This window comes from Dipodomys spectabilis, unplaced genomic scaffold (genome assembly GCF_019054845.1).
Source record: "Dipodomys spectabilis isolate Male_0828 unplaced genomic scaffold, ASM1905484v1 ptg000095l, whole genome shotgun sequence".
NCBI lineage: Eukaryota > Metazoa > Chordata > Mammalia > Rodentia > Heteromyidae > Dipodomys > Dipodomys spectabilis.
Window position 1 is genome coordinate 19,363,310 of NW_024870772.1, and position 13,197 is coordinate 19,376,506.

The 13,197-nt window shown below is 38.1% G+C and overlaps 1 protein-coding gene across 3 annotated transcripts in view; it reads right to left on the bottom strand.

Moving 5' to 3' along the window:
- The window catches only part of Epsti1 (epithelial stromal interaction 1), a 99,675-nt gene that overhangs the window by 59,385 nt on the left and 27,093 nt on the right, over positions 1-13,197 (bottom strand). For all 3 annotated transcript variants that reach the window (XM_042685790.1, XM_042685791.1, XM_042685789.1), the window contains exons 4-6: positions 12,354-12,427; positions 10,912-10,995; positions 101-174 (exon numbers count right to left, since the gene is read on the bottom strand). In XM_042685790.1, coding sequence (XP_042541724.1) covers positions 101-174; positions 10,912-10,995; positions 12,354-12,427 — 232 coding nt within the window. The remainder of the gene's footprint in view (positions 1-100; positions 175-10,911; positions 10,996-12,353; positions 12,428-13,197) is intronic.

A 13,197-nucleotide genomic window follows, 5' to 3' on the forward strand; every position in this document is an offset into this window, starting at 1 on the left:
GGGATAGCACCTAGGCCCCGAGTTCAAGCCCCAAGGCCAGCACCAAAAAAATAGTATATAACATACCTATAAAGGTACTAAGTTCTGAAAAGAAACTTACGATTGATGGTGGTCTCTAAGTCGTTCTCTTCTGAGGTCTTCTTGAAGTCGCTTTTTCTCCTCTAGTTTATTGCTCTGAAATTATGAATATCAAAATGTGATCTTTTAAGGAATCATTAGGTAGAATTATGATGTTGGAAGTCATCTAAGGTCTAAAATTCTTGGGTTCCAGAAGCTTTCAAGATAGTTTCCCTCTCAGAACCCATGACTACCACATGTAAAATCAGGAGCCCAACGTTCTTTTCCTAGTCCTTTTTCCCAACTGGACTGGTTTAAATCATAGAACCAACAAATGATAGTAACATTTACTTTTAAGCAGTATTTTCAAAATGTTCCAACTGGAAACAAGAACTGTCCATACCAAGTATATTAAATTAAATGTATAATAAATGATTAAATAATAAATGATTAAATAGTATGTATATATGTATACATAAATCACATTCTACTCAAGCATTCAGGAAAAGAATTTCAATAACCCAATCCAACTCCCTTATGACTTAGTATCAGATATTTAAAAGCTGTTGACAGACTGATTAGCATATGTTCTAAAAAAAAAAAAAAAGCTCATCCACTTGAATAGAAAACCTACTTTTAAAAAATTATCTGTTTAGAGCCTACAGACAAAAAGAATTTTATATTTGATATTACTTATCACCATGGCTCTGCCTTACTTTAATTCAATTTTAATTGAAGCAAGTAAGATTTTCTTTGCTCACCATGACACAGCGGTTATTTTTTTAACTTGCCTGAGAAAAATAAGCAAAACTCTTAGATAACAAGTTTAATGGGGAGTTGAAAGAAGTTCTACAACATAGGCAAAATGAGAATTGTAAATGAATCTAAGCAAGCAAGCAAACCACTGGGTTTAATAAAATATTGGATCTGCCCAGAGAAGGACTTATGAAAGAGAATAATGGAAGTCATCACTTTTAAACTCGTAAGTTTGGCTTCATCTTTCAAGGAGAGGAAAATAAGTTTTCATATTGTTTATTTCCATGAAAATCTTCTTTCCCATTTTGACAGGCAAAATGGATGATGATTTCAGCTTAAAAAAGTAAGCTATAGAAAATTTTCTAGAATCAAAGGAAATCAATTATAAAGTAAGCAACTGGATTGTCAGCAAAACAGAATTGTAGGGGGGAAAAACTAAGAGAACATTATAAAACCAATAAGAACAATAAACACCAATAAACATGATTCCACTGTAGACATCATGAATCATCGACTCCAAAGGTGCTCAATTATGAGGGTGGGGTATGGAGAAGATCAAAACTGTTAGAGACAGTACCCAAGAAGTAGGTTTGATGAAATCAATGTTAAGAATGCTTTTTTATGAATAATGACACATAAGCAGTTAGAGACAAGGCCTGGGTTCCTTTAGCAAGGTCAGAAATTGAGAAAAATCAGTTTGAATGTCTTCACTAATAGCTTCCAACTCTCAAAATCACTGCTAAAACAGCTAGTTTTCCACAATGAAATTCTTCTTATCCTTCAACAGAAGCCAACAGAGAAGTCTTTTTCAAAATATTAAGGGTATTTAAAGAAATTGTAGGCAGCAATTTTAATATACTAGTCCAAATGTTTAGATTTAGTCAGATCATTTTCTTTCCATTTAACAAAATGGAAACAAACTATTTAATTTTATTTGATTTAAACACACTTAAGAAACACCTGCAAATATAGAATGTAACTAAAACCATGAAATCCAGAAAAAGAAGACATGGATTCAGCTCCTGCCTAATGTCACTGACAAATAATTTCATTATCATGAATCTCATTTATTCAACAAACATCCCATTAGTATCTTTGATTCTGTTAGATGCTAGCAATACAGCTAGTACTAGTTCCTTCCCTGACATTTATGGGTATAAAAGAAAAACAATGAGGTGCAGTATGCTAAATATGTTAGGGAGAATAGATTGCAAGTGAGGCCATGTGAACATAGAAGGGAATACAAAGAAGATTGTCAGGAAATGCTCACACGTAGTACCACAAATGTAATTCAGTGACTACAAAATGTCATTCTCCTTATCCTGGACAGAGCTAAAAACCTAAAAAGCATCCTGAGTATGTTTTCTAATCTCAGGTTCATGGGTGAGCTGTAAAGAGTACAGGGCTTTTGTGGAGAATGATAGTAGAGCTTTCTTCAGATTTTTCAAGGTGCTGATGAACAACTTAAAGGATTAAAGAAAAAACAAACATAGGTGTAAAGAGAAATTCTAGATAGAAACCAGTCTCAAACAAGTAACAGCTTGCCAGAAAGAGTTGGAAGGGATGGGAACAGAGATACTGCACAACACTGTACAGGCGTTCACCTTGAAGGGGGTTCCAGAAGACAGAAATGAAGATAGCATTCTGCCCCTCTAGCTTTGTACCCAGCATGGGGTTTCCTCAGCACAGAGGAGGGATTATTTGTTTTGGTTTGTATTCTTTTGTTTCTCACAAAAATGCCATTTATCACCAATTGGAGCACATACAGAATTGACTTTGTTTTTTTTTATTCTACTTGCTTATAAACTTTATTGACTGTGACCCATAGAAATACATTTTATATCATTACTCCACATAGATGTATGACTGAAAAATAATATATGACATTGGATGATCTATTCTATTCTTCTGTTCTTAATAGAATTGACTCTGGGTCAAAGAACTGTTTTCTAATTTGCACAAAGGCAATGATGGGTCAATAATGGCCCCAGATGGGAAAAGGCCAGTCCCAGAAATTACAATGTCTTCAAAACAGAAACATAATGGAGTATGCCAGTTCATGAAATCCAGAGAGTCTCGTGGATAAACTAAAAGATATTTGTAAATATATGAGCGGAAAATAAGGCTGGAAAAGTATGAAGAGGAGATGATGAAGAAATATAGATGTTAAGTAAAGAAATCTGAACTTCACCAATGGCAATAATAAGCCATTACATTATTTAAAGCAGGATGGTAGACAACTTATTCTGATAGCAGCATGGAACACATAATTCTCACAGTAACCTAGGCCATAAATTATGAGAGCTACAAAATTAAAGCAGAATGAATAAAGGGAAAAAATGGACTTTACAAAAATGTAGTTGATAGAACAACAGATATGACTGTGCATAAATAGGAAAAATATAAAAAGAGGAAAACTGCCGGGTGTCGGTGGCTCACACCTGTAATCCTAGCTACTCAGGAGACTGAGATCTGAGGATTGCAATTCAAACCCAGCCCAGGCAGGAAATTCTGAGAGACTCTTCTCTCCAATAAACCACTCAGAAAACCGGAAGTGGCGCTGTGGCTCAAGAGGTAGAGCGCTCACCTTGAGCTGAAGAGCTGAGGGACAGCACCCAGGCCCAGAGTTCAAGCCCCATGACCCACCCCACACCAAGAAAAGGAAAACTATCATTTACAGTATCAATGTGAATAGAGGCCAATTTTGAACTTGCTATATTTAAAGTATACATATGGAACAGGAAGGGAAAAGACCAAGCATATAGTGTGTGTATATGGCTCTGGGTTCAGAAATATGGTCTGATTAGAAGATGTGGATTTCAGAAACCATTAACACAAATCATAGCTAAGGCTTTGAATGTGGGTGCTTTTAACCAAGGATGGGGCCCCCAGACACAGAGAAGGGACCAATGGATGGACCTGGTAGACATTCAGTAATGGCAAAAACAAATGGAGGGAAAGAATCCATAGGACGTCTAGAGGGACTCGCCCTCTAAATTTAAGGGACAGAGTATTTAATAATAATCTGAGAACTGGAAGAGTCTCCACTGAAGAACTCCATCAGATCTTTTTTAGATCTGTACTAGAGAAGTATGAGAGAGGAGCCCAACTCAGTCCACCAAGGAACAAAGTAAGGAGAGGGGCTTGAAAAAGTGATTTCCTAAGCTAGCTGAGAACTGGCCAGCACTTGAACCTATGGTTTAAGTGAAGGTCAAAGAGTCAGTCATTGGGCTGGGAAGGTGGCTTGCCTCGCATGCATGAGGCCCTGGGTTCGATTCCTCAGCACCACATAAGCAAAAAGGAAAAAAAGCCGGAAGTGGCGCTGTGGCTCAAGTGGTAGAGCGCTAGCCTTGAGCTGAAGAGCTACGGGTCAGTGCCCAGGCCCAGAGTTCAGGCCCCATGACCGGAACCAAAAAAAAAAAGAGTCAGTCATAAACTGACACTTAGAAACCAAAGGTGGCAAGAGAAGACTTTCAAGAAGTTGAAAGCCTTTTGTCCCACCATACTTGGGACAGAAGAATGTAAAGTATTTGTGTGTATGTGTAATTTGTTAATACAAGAGACTTGACTACGACAATTATCTATGAAAAGAGGGAAAAAATACAAGCAAGTGAGAAGAAAAAATGGGGGCTTAACTTTTAAAGCAGCAAAGCCCCTGAGATGATGATAAGAAAGGCAAGATGGAGAACACAGGTGAAAGAACCCATCAGAGCAATGCAGAAATGTGTTTTCTTACTCCCCTTAAGGAGGACAGAGGAATAGAGGTCACAAAAAGTAGGAAAACAGAAAAAATAAAGGCATTTTGAGGCCTGGTGGCTTTTATTTCCTAGAAAGTAGAAGATGAAGTCATGTGCTGAAAATGAAAGAAGATCAGGAGGACATGAAGTGAGTGAAGACCTAGGTTTGGGGGGCTGGATCTACAAAGCAGAGCCGGGCATCAGGCATTGTTATAGACATAGTTAAGTTGGAATCCCAGAAATCTAGTGAAGACAAAAACAGTCCTGTGTGCTTTTCCTCCAACAACCTCATTTGTGTGGTTTAATAGAGATGAAATGATTAAGCTCATCAGATTCATGTGTTAAATCTGAATGTTTCTATGCCTTCATTATAAGGAGTTGATACATTAAAGAGAGATGGTGGTTAAAGACTTCTTTATATTTATAACATTAGCACATCTGTACTGAGTGCTCACTAAACGTTAGGCATTATAATAAGGGACTTCAATACATAATGTTCTTAAGCATGTCATTTAATAAATAGAACTTAAGTTTCTCCAGTTGTTTAGTGTAGATATTGCAATGATAATTCCTACACAGACAGTAGTTGTTCTAGTCTATTTAATCTAAATTCTATAATACCTATTTCACAAAAGCAAAAGGTAGGCATGAAGAATGCCACATTTGCACTTCAGAAATAGCATTTGCACTCCAAAGACATGAAATTAAAAATTAATAAAATCTCACCATGTATCAAAACAAGCCTGATTGGGCTAAAATTACTTGTGATAGTTGCTCCAGGGGAAATCTGTTTACTTACTTCTAACCTCTAGAGCCCTTTGACATTCTGACATTCCTTGGCACCTTCTATCTTCAGAGCCATCAATGAATAGGATGAGTCTTTCTTCTATCATCTTCTGTCTCTTTTACCTGCCTCTTCCAGTTTCAAAGACATTGGCCCGAGTTACCTGGCTATTAAAAAACATTCTCCATGCCTTATGGCCAATTGATCGTCAACCCTAGTTTTATTTGTGAACTAAATCCTCTTTGCCATGTAACATATTCTGATATTCTAAGAACTAGAATTTGAATATCTTGAGGGAAGATGAAGGATTATTCTTCCTACCATGAATTATAATTTTTTGAATCAATAAGAATCAGGAACAATATGCCAGGTGCCTCATAAAATCTTTGCCCTTTTACAGCTTGACTTTGGAATGTGGGTAAGCAAGTACGTACCCCTTTCATTTTAGTACTAAGCAGCTAGAGCTGATAGACATATAATAACCTGTTTTAACAAAGGAGGAAGATATGTTGATTTATGGCTTTTGCCAATCCCTGCAGTGTAAATATTCCCACTACACTCATTGCAGACTACCAACACATAGTGAATAACTAACAACATCTCTGAAAATTTAACAATCTGTTCTCTCAAGCCATCTGAGGCTGTTCTAGGATAGTACTGGAAGTACTTAATACTAACATCCTCCAGCTTGGGAATGTAAGTTTGATCAAAACATCCCAGTGCTATGACCCAGCAATCCCACTTTTGGGCATTTACACGAATGATCACAAACAAGACCACACTAAAGCTACGAGCACAACTATGTTTATTGCAGCATTATTTACCATAGCTAAGAAATGGAACCAACCCATATGCCCCTCAGTAGATGAATGGATCAAGAAAATGTGGTATATATACACAATGGAATTCTATGCCTCCATCAGAAAGAATGACATCGCCCCATTTGTTAGGAAATGGAAAGACTTGGAAAAAATTATATTAAGTGAAGTAAGCCAGGTCCAAAGAAACATAGGTCCCATGGTTTCCCTTATTTGCAATATCTAGTATATGTCTGAGACAAACAGAAACTGTCAGACAAGTGGATGTTAGGCGAAATGAACCCCAAGATAAGGGTTCAAATGTTTTTTTTCTTTCTTGTGATTGTTTCCAACATATTTATACGATGATTTCTTTGTTGCTTTGTGTGTACCTCTCCCAGGTATAAGCCCTGCTTTCACTGTATTTGATGTTGAAATAATTTGTGGAGGGAAAGAGAAGGTGGGCCCGTTACAACAATGAGATGTACAAGACGTTATGTCAAAAAATGAACTTTACAACTTTGGCGGGGTGGGAGGTGAGGGGTGTAGGGGTAGGGGTGGTAGGGGTATGGGGATGGGGGTGGAGAGTGGAAGGGATGTTATGGGGAAACAAAGGAGGAGGCAACAACACTTGATAAGAAATGTACTCACTATCTTGCCCATGTAATTGTAACCCCTCTGTATGGTATTTTCACAATAATAAAAAAAAATTTTAAATCCCAGTGTCTCCTTGAGACACCCACCTTCTTTTTTGTATATATTTTTATTGTAAAAATACTGCATAGAGGGGTTACAGTTTACCTGAGTAGGTCATGAGTACATTTCCTATTGAACATTGCTACCTCTTCCTTTGTTTTTCCCCTACCATCCATTCCCTCCCCACCACTCCAACTCCTCCCTCCCCACTCCCCAAAGTTGTAAAGTTCATTTTCAACACAGTGTTTTGTATATCTCATTGTTACAATGGGTCATCCTGTATCCTTATTTCAGCATTTTGTTATTTCCCTTACCCTCCCCAAATTAGAAAAATGTATATACAAGATGAAGGGCACCAGAATCAAATACAGTGAAAACAGGGGTTATACCATGGGAAAAGAACACACAAAAGAAAAAAATCACATAGCACATAATAAATACATTTAAAACAACAGCAAGAAAGATAAAACCACTTGTGTCCCTATCTTGGGGTTCATTTCACTTAGCATCATTTTATATGGTCATGTGTACATAGCTTTTGAGCTTTTCTGCTTGTCCTAGACATATACTAGTTATTGAAAATAAAGGAAACCATGAGACCTATGTTTTTTGGGGCCTGGCTTACTTCACTTAATATAAGTTTTTCTAAGTCTTTCCATTTCCTAACAAATGGGGCGGGAGACACCCACTTTCATCCACAGTGTTGACAAACCCCATGCTCCATTAGCGAGAATAGGTGCTCAGGAGATGGCTCCTTTAAACTTGTTTATTAAAAATCAAACCAGGCACCAGAGGCTCATACCTGAAACCCTAGCTACCCAGGAGACTAAGATCTGAGGATTGTGGTCTGAAGCCAGCCTGGGCAGAAAAGTCCATGAGACTCTTTATCTCTAATAAATTACTCAGGAAAAAAAAAAAACGGAAGTGATGCTGTGGCTCAAGTGGTAGAGCACTAGCGAGAAGCACAAAGAGGTTCAGGAAAGCGCCCAGGCCCTGGGCTCTAGCCTAAGAACCAGCGAAATAAATAAATAAATAAATGAACAGGCACTGGGGGCTCATGCCTGTAATCCTAACTACTCAGAAGGCTAAGATATGAAGATCATGGTTCAAAATTAGCTTGGGCATACAAGCTTGTGAGACTCTCATCTCTAGCCATCAAAACAAAGAAACAAAAAGTAGAGCTGTGTCTCAAGTGATAGAACATCCTTGAGTGAAAAAACTAAAGGACAGAGACTCAGGCCCTGAGTTCAAGCCTCCCCCCAACTCCCATCCCCAAACTTGGAGACTTGGAGAAGGAGTTTATGTTTAGTCTCCCTTTACTCATGTCACATACACAATTAACAATATAGCAGAAAGAGAGCTGAGTTCCCCTTGACCTTCCCTGAGGGAGGAAAACCCAAAGGACAAGGTTAGCAGGGAATGAAAGGTGGGACCAGCTCATGGGTAGCTGCTTGATTTCTGCTTGGCTTGGCTCAGACTTCCCTAGCAGCATCCACTGTTTGGAGTGGAGGTAAGTAGGTTGCAGGCTGGTGTGTGTATTTGCTGTGCATTGTAAAGAATAAGTGATCCATAAGCTTCATCATTATCTCTTCCCCTTGGCCATTATCACACTAGCAATGTAAAATATGTCACTTCTAAATGGCTAATGTCCACTTTGCTATCTGACACAAGCTACTAAATAGGCTTATATTTAGTATGGAAAGCTGCCTATTTCTATACACTAGGTCACAGTGACAGTGCAAGCTAACCAGCCACAGAAATCACGTCTGTAAAAGGATGAAACGGAATGGTTCTTTTTTCTTTAGTAACATCATGTAAATGAATATGCCTCAAATGCTCATGTGCACAGGAATCAGAGAGCATGGCACAATGTAGATTCTGATTCAGTAGGTCTGAGGTGGGCTCAAGATTCTGTACTTGAGCAAAATCTAGGCTGCTCATCCCAGGGTCACATTTTGCATGGGAAAGAGCTAAAGGTCAAGTCTCTCTCGTGGATATGGAAGTAAGTCAAGAACACTTGCCTAGCAAGTACAAGGCCACCTGAGTTCAGATTCCAGCACTGTCAAAAATAAAAATAAATAGAAGTCTCTCTCCCCATCCCTTACTCTCCAGCAAATATAGGACAGTAAGCATTATAGTTATCATTTTAGAAAATGCAAGCCAATTAAGGTTTCCGTATTTAATGGGTCACTGAATGTCTACTGCTATAGTTGAACTGAGAAGGGGCAAAATACTGCTTTTACTAAATGTTAACAGACTTTCAGCACTAACATTTAAGAAAAGTATCTGTTATTGACCCACAAAGAACTAAGCTATCAACAACCCACAAGTGGCCAATTATAGAGGTTAAATGACAACCAATAAATGACTTTTAGGACAAGAGTGTATAACACAGTAATTCTTTCGGGTCTGCAAGCTTCTTAGTTCAATTCCTGGTTGTGGATTTTTATTTTTTGGTCCCACTTGAAATGCAGGCAGACTACATAAAGGGAGCATGTCCTCCCAGCCCAATCATAGACCAAAGGCGTTGGAAGAGCAAATGGGAGGGGGAAAAGAGAGCTGAAGAACAGATAGTTGAAAAAAAAATACAAAGAAAGAGAAAGATGAATAAAAACAAGATTGCTATAAAAAATCTTTACAAAATGACTGAAACAAAATTTATAAATCTAGTTTCTACACTTTTTTTCTTTTTAGCAGTGCAGGACCTTAAACTCAGGGCCTCACAGTTGCTGGTAAGGGAGTCTACCACTTGAGATACTCTCACAGCTCCCTATCCTCTGTTTATGTATCTCCAGCATTTTATGACAGCTCTTCCTGTGCAAGACCAGTCTTACTTTTGCCCCCAGAACCTATATCTCTACAGTAATAACAAGTTCTTGGTGGACTTGATGAGGTAGGTTTATAGACAGGAATAGTTCAGAGAAGACTGGGTGTCTTCCCTAGGTCACATAGTACAACAGAAACCTTCCAGGAAGACTAGACAGAAGTTCCAGCCAACAGAAGTCCTCAGGGGACAGCAAGACGCCTGTGCATCTCCAGTGTTACATAACCACCAGTGTTTGCTTCATTAACTCATAAAACCATCCATTATTTGATCATTTTGGGCTGAGATTTAATTTTTAAAAGAAAAAAATTAGGAGGAAGCAGTCAGGCAAAGGAATTGTATTTCTGTAACATACAGCTGGAGCAGGCCTTACACAGTAGTGTTTAGTATCAACAGTCACCCTCCCTGTCCTCCCTGTCTCTTTAATACTCAGAAAATCTATTTCTGCTGAGGACTTTGTAGAGAATAGGAATGAAACACCTCTACATTCTTTCTTCTTCTCTAGCAGATAGCATTTTTATTAAATATGTTTTTATTGTAAAAATAATGTACAGAGGGGTTACAGTTACATGAGTAAGGTAATGAATACATTTCCTAAACATGAAAATTGTTTCAAAACTAAAAACATTGCTTTGAGGTTTAGAATAGACTCTCTCAAGGTGGGTATAGTGGCTGTAACTCCAACCATTCAAAGGCAGAAACAGGAGGGTAAATGAGTTGAAGACAAATCTGGGCTACATTCTGTCTAAGGAGAAGTAGAAGAGAAGAGGGAGGGAGAGTAAGAGCAGGAGGGAAAGGAAATGATGACAATCGTATCATTCATACTGACATTGTAATGCAAGCTTTTCCTTCTGCCAATAAGAGACATGGTTACCTAGGTCACAATCGCCCTGGAAAATACAATATGAATATGACAATATGTCACGAACTGCCATTACTAATAATCACAAAGCCTCATTTTGTCTTCTGGCCAAATATACAATTAATAATTTTATTACTCATCCAATGGGTGAGACAGTACTGACTCAGAAATCAAGCCACAAGGCTCTGCCAGAATATCAGTTTTCATCCTTTTACTTGCTCTGGGCCCTCAGGCAAATTATCATCCTGATCTGTGTCCTCATTTGCAAAATTGGATAATATCTACTTCCCCAGATTACAACAAGGATTAAATGAGTGAATGAATGGACACTGTCTAGAAGGAAATCTGACACACGGTCCTGGGTAAATCGTACCTAATCATACTCTTCACCTTCTTACCTTCTCTCTCTGAATGGCCTTCATTTTTTGGAGCTCGGCTTCTTCAGCTTCTTTCTTGATTCTTAAAGATTCTTCTCTCTTTAGCTAAATTGTATTGAGATTACAGAGGACAAAAAAGCAGTTACCATTTTTCAGTCTGAACTTCTGGAACACAAAATTATGATGAAAGGCAAATTACAGTATTGTTTGTGCTGTACCTCACCATGATTATAGGTTGTTGCTTCAAGCTACTTAAGACTGTAGTGAATGGCCAGACTACATCTCCTGCCTATGAAATATCTGTGCTTCTTGTGTGTGTGTGTGTGTGTGTGTGTGTGTGCGTGTGTGTGTGCGTGTGCAAACATGTGTGTCCATTTCTCTTTTCTCTCTCCAGTCTCTGTCTCTCTCCTCCTTTGCGTCTTTGTCTCTCCATGTCTTTTTTGTCTCTTTCTGTCTGTCTCTCTGCTTCTATTTTCCTCTGCTTCTTGATTTCTTTCTGTCTCTGTGTCTCTCTTGTCTGCTCTATGTCTCTGCCTTTGCCTCTCTCTGTCATTGTCTCTCTTTCTCTGCCTCTGTCTTTTTGTCTGTCTGTCTGTATGGAAGGGGAAAGAACAGATAATAGTTCCTGATTATACAACTCAGTGGCTGGTTGCTGATGGCTCATGCCTGTAATCTTAGCTACTCAAGATGCTGAGATCTGAGGATTGTGGTTTGAAGCCAACCTGGTAAGGAAAGTCCATGAGACTCCAAGTCCAATTATCTGCCAAAAAGCCAAAAGTGAAGTTGTGGCTTAAAATGGTAGAGGACTAGCCTTAAGCAAACAAACCTCAGGGACAGCACTCAGGCCTTGAATACAAGCCACAGGACCAGCACACACACGCATGTGCGCATATAACAACAACAAAACCTTCATAGTGTTCACTATAAAAAAAATCACTGTGTATCTTAAAATTTTTCTTACATATTATTTCCACGATTGACTAGCGCAAATTCAATCAGTTCAAACACATTTAAAATATAGTATTGTTGATATATAGTTATTTATGGAAAAATTAACCTTAATCAAAGGTCATGCTAACACATGCATGGCTTGGATCAAAACTCTAGGTATTCCTCTTTGCTTCTCACTTTCTGACTTCCATTTTAAGAGTTGTATTTTGCATTGGTTTAAGGATTTTATGTTTTTGCTGGGCACTGGTAGTTCTTGTGATCCTAGCTAGTCAGGAAGCTGAGATTTTAGGATTACAGTCTGAAGGCAGTCTAAACAGACAAATCTTGAGACTCTTATCTCCAATTAACTAGAAAAAGCTAGAAGTGGAGCTGTGGCTCAAATGGTAGAACACCAGCCTTGAGTGAAAAAAAGCCAAGAGCTGATAAAGTGACCACGTTATTTTATGGTTGTTCATTAAATTATGGTACTCAAATTCTTTGACAAAATTAAACCAAAAGAGATGAGTTCTGACCTTTTGCTGATATTTAGATTGCATCAGTTGGAGTTGTTGCTTCTTCCTCACTTCAGACTCTGATTGGTTTCCCCCTAATTGAGGAGGGAAAAGCCATGAAGGCAAAACATGGATGTCAGTCATTAAAGACAAGTACAAGTTAAGTTTATAGCATGAGCTTCCTTAACAATTCCCTACCCCTGGAAATAAGACAGCAACCAGTTATCTTAGTTAAGATAAAGAATGGTCACTCCTTTAAAAGAGAAATACAGCCAGACAAAAAATGATGAGATCATGTCTTAAAAAGATAATAATGCCAAGGATTTTCAGCCAATAGGTCATTAAAGTTTTTTCTTAAATGGATATCATAAGTGAAGCACTATCCTGAAGAGTAATAAGTATATCCAGTCTTAGAGATTCTATAATATTTCTCCTACTTAAATATGGCCATTCATTATTCTAACAGAAATAGGGCCCAATAGTGCTTCAGTGTTGTGTGTGCTTTTACTTCTTTAACCTCTACTGTCTTATGTTCATGTAGTGAAGCTCAAGAAACCCTCCAGCTCCTGTTACTATACAAGTATTTACTCTTCATAATCTAGTCTTCCAAAATATAATGGGAATATTCCAGCTAGTAACTAACTATCAATCCATACTATTTATTGTTCTTTCATTGGGTATTCAAGAAGACAACAAGGAAAGAAGGATATTTGCTTGCTCTTTTTCTTCAACTAAAATATGTTGGGGCCAGAAGTCCTCATAGATTGTACATCTCCTAAGCATGAACACTTAGGGATTTCTCTGTGTTTATACAAGCTTGGCATTCATATTAAAAAGACACCTTTGAAATCACATTCTGGGGCTT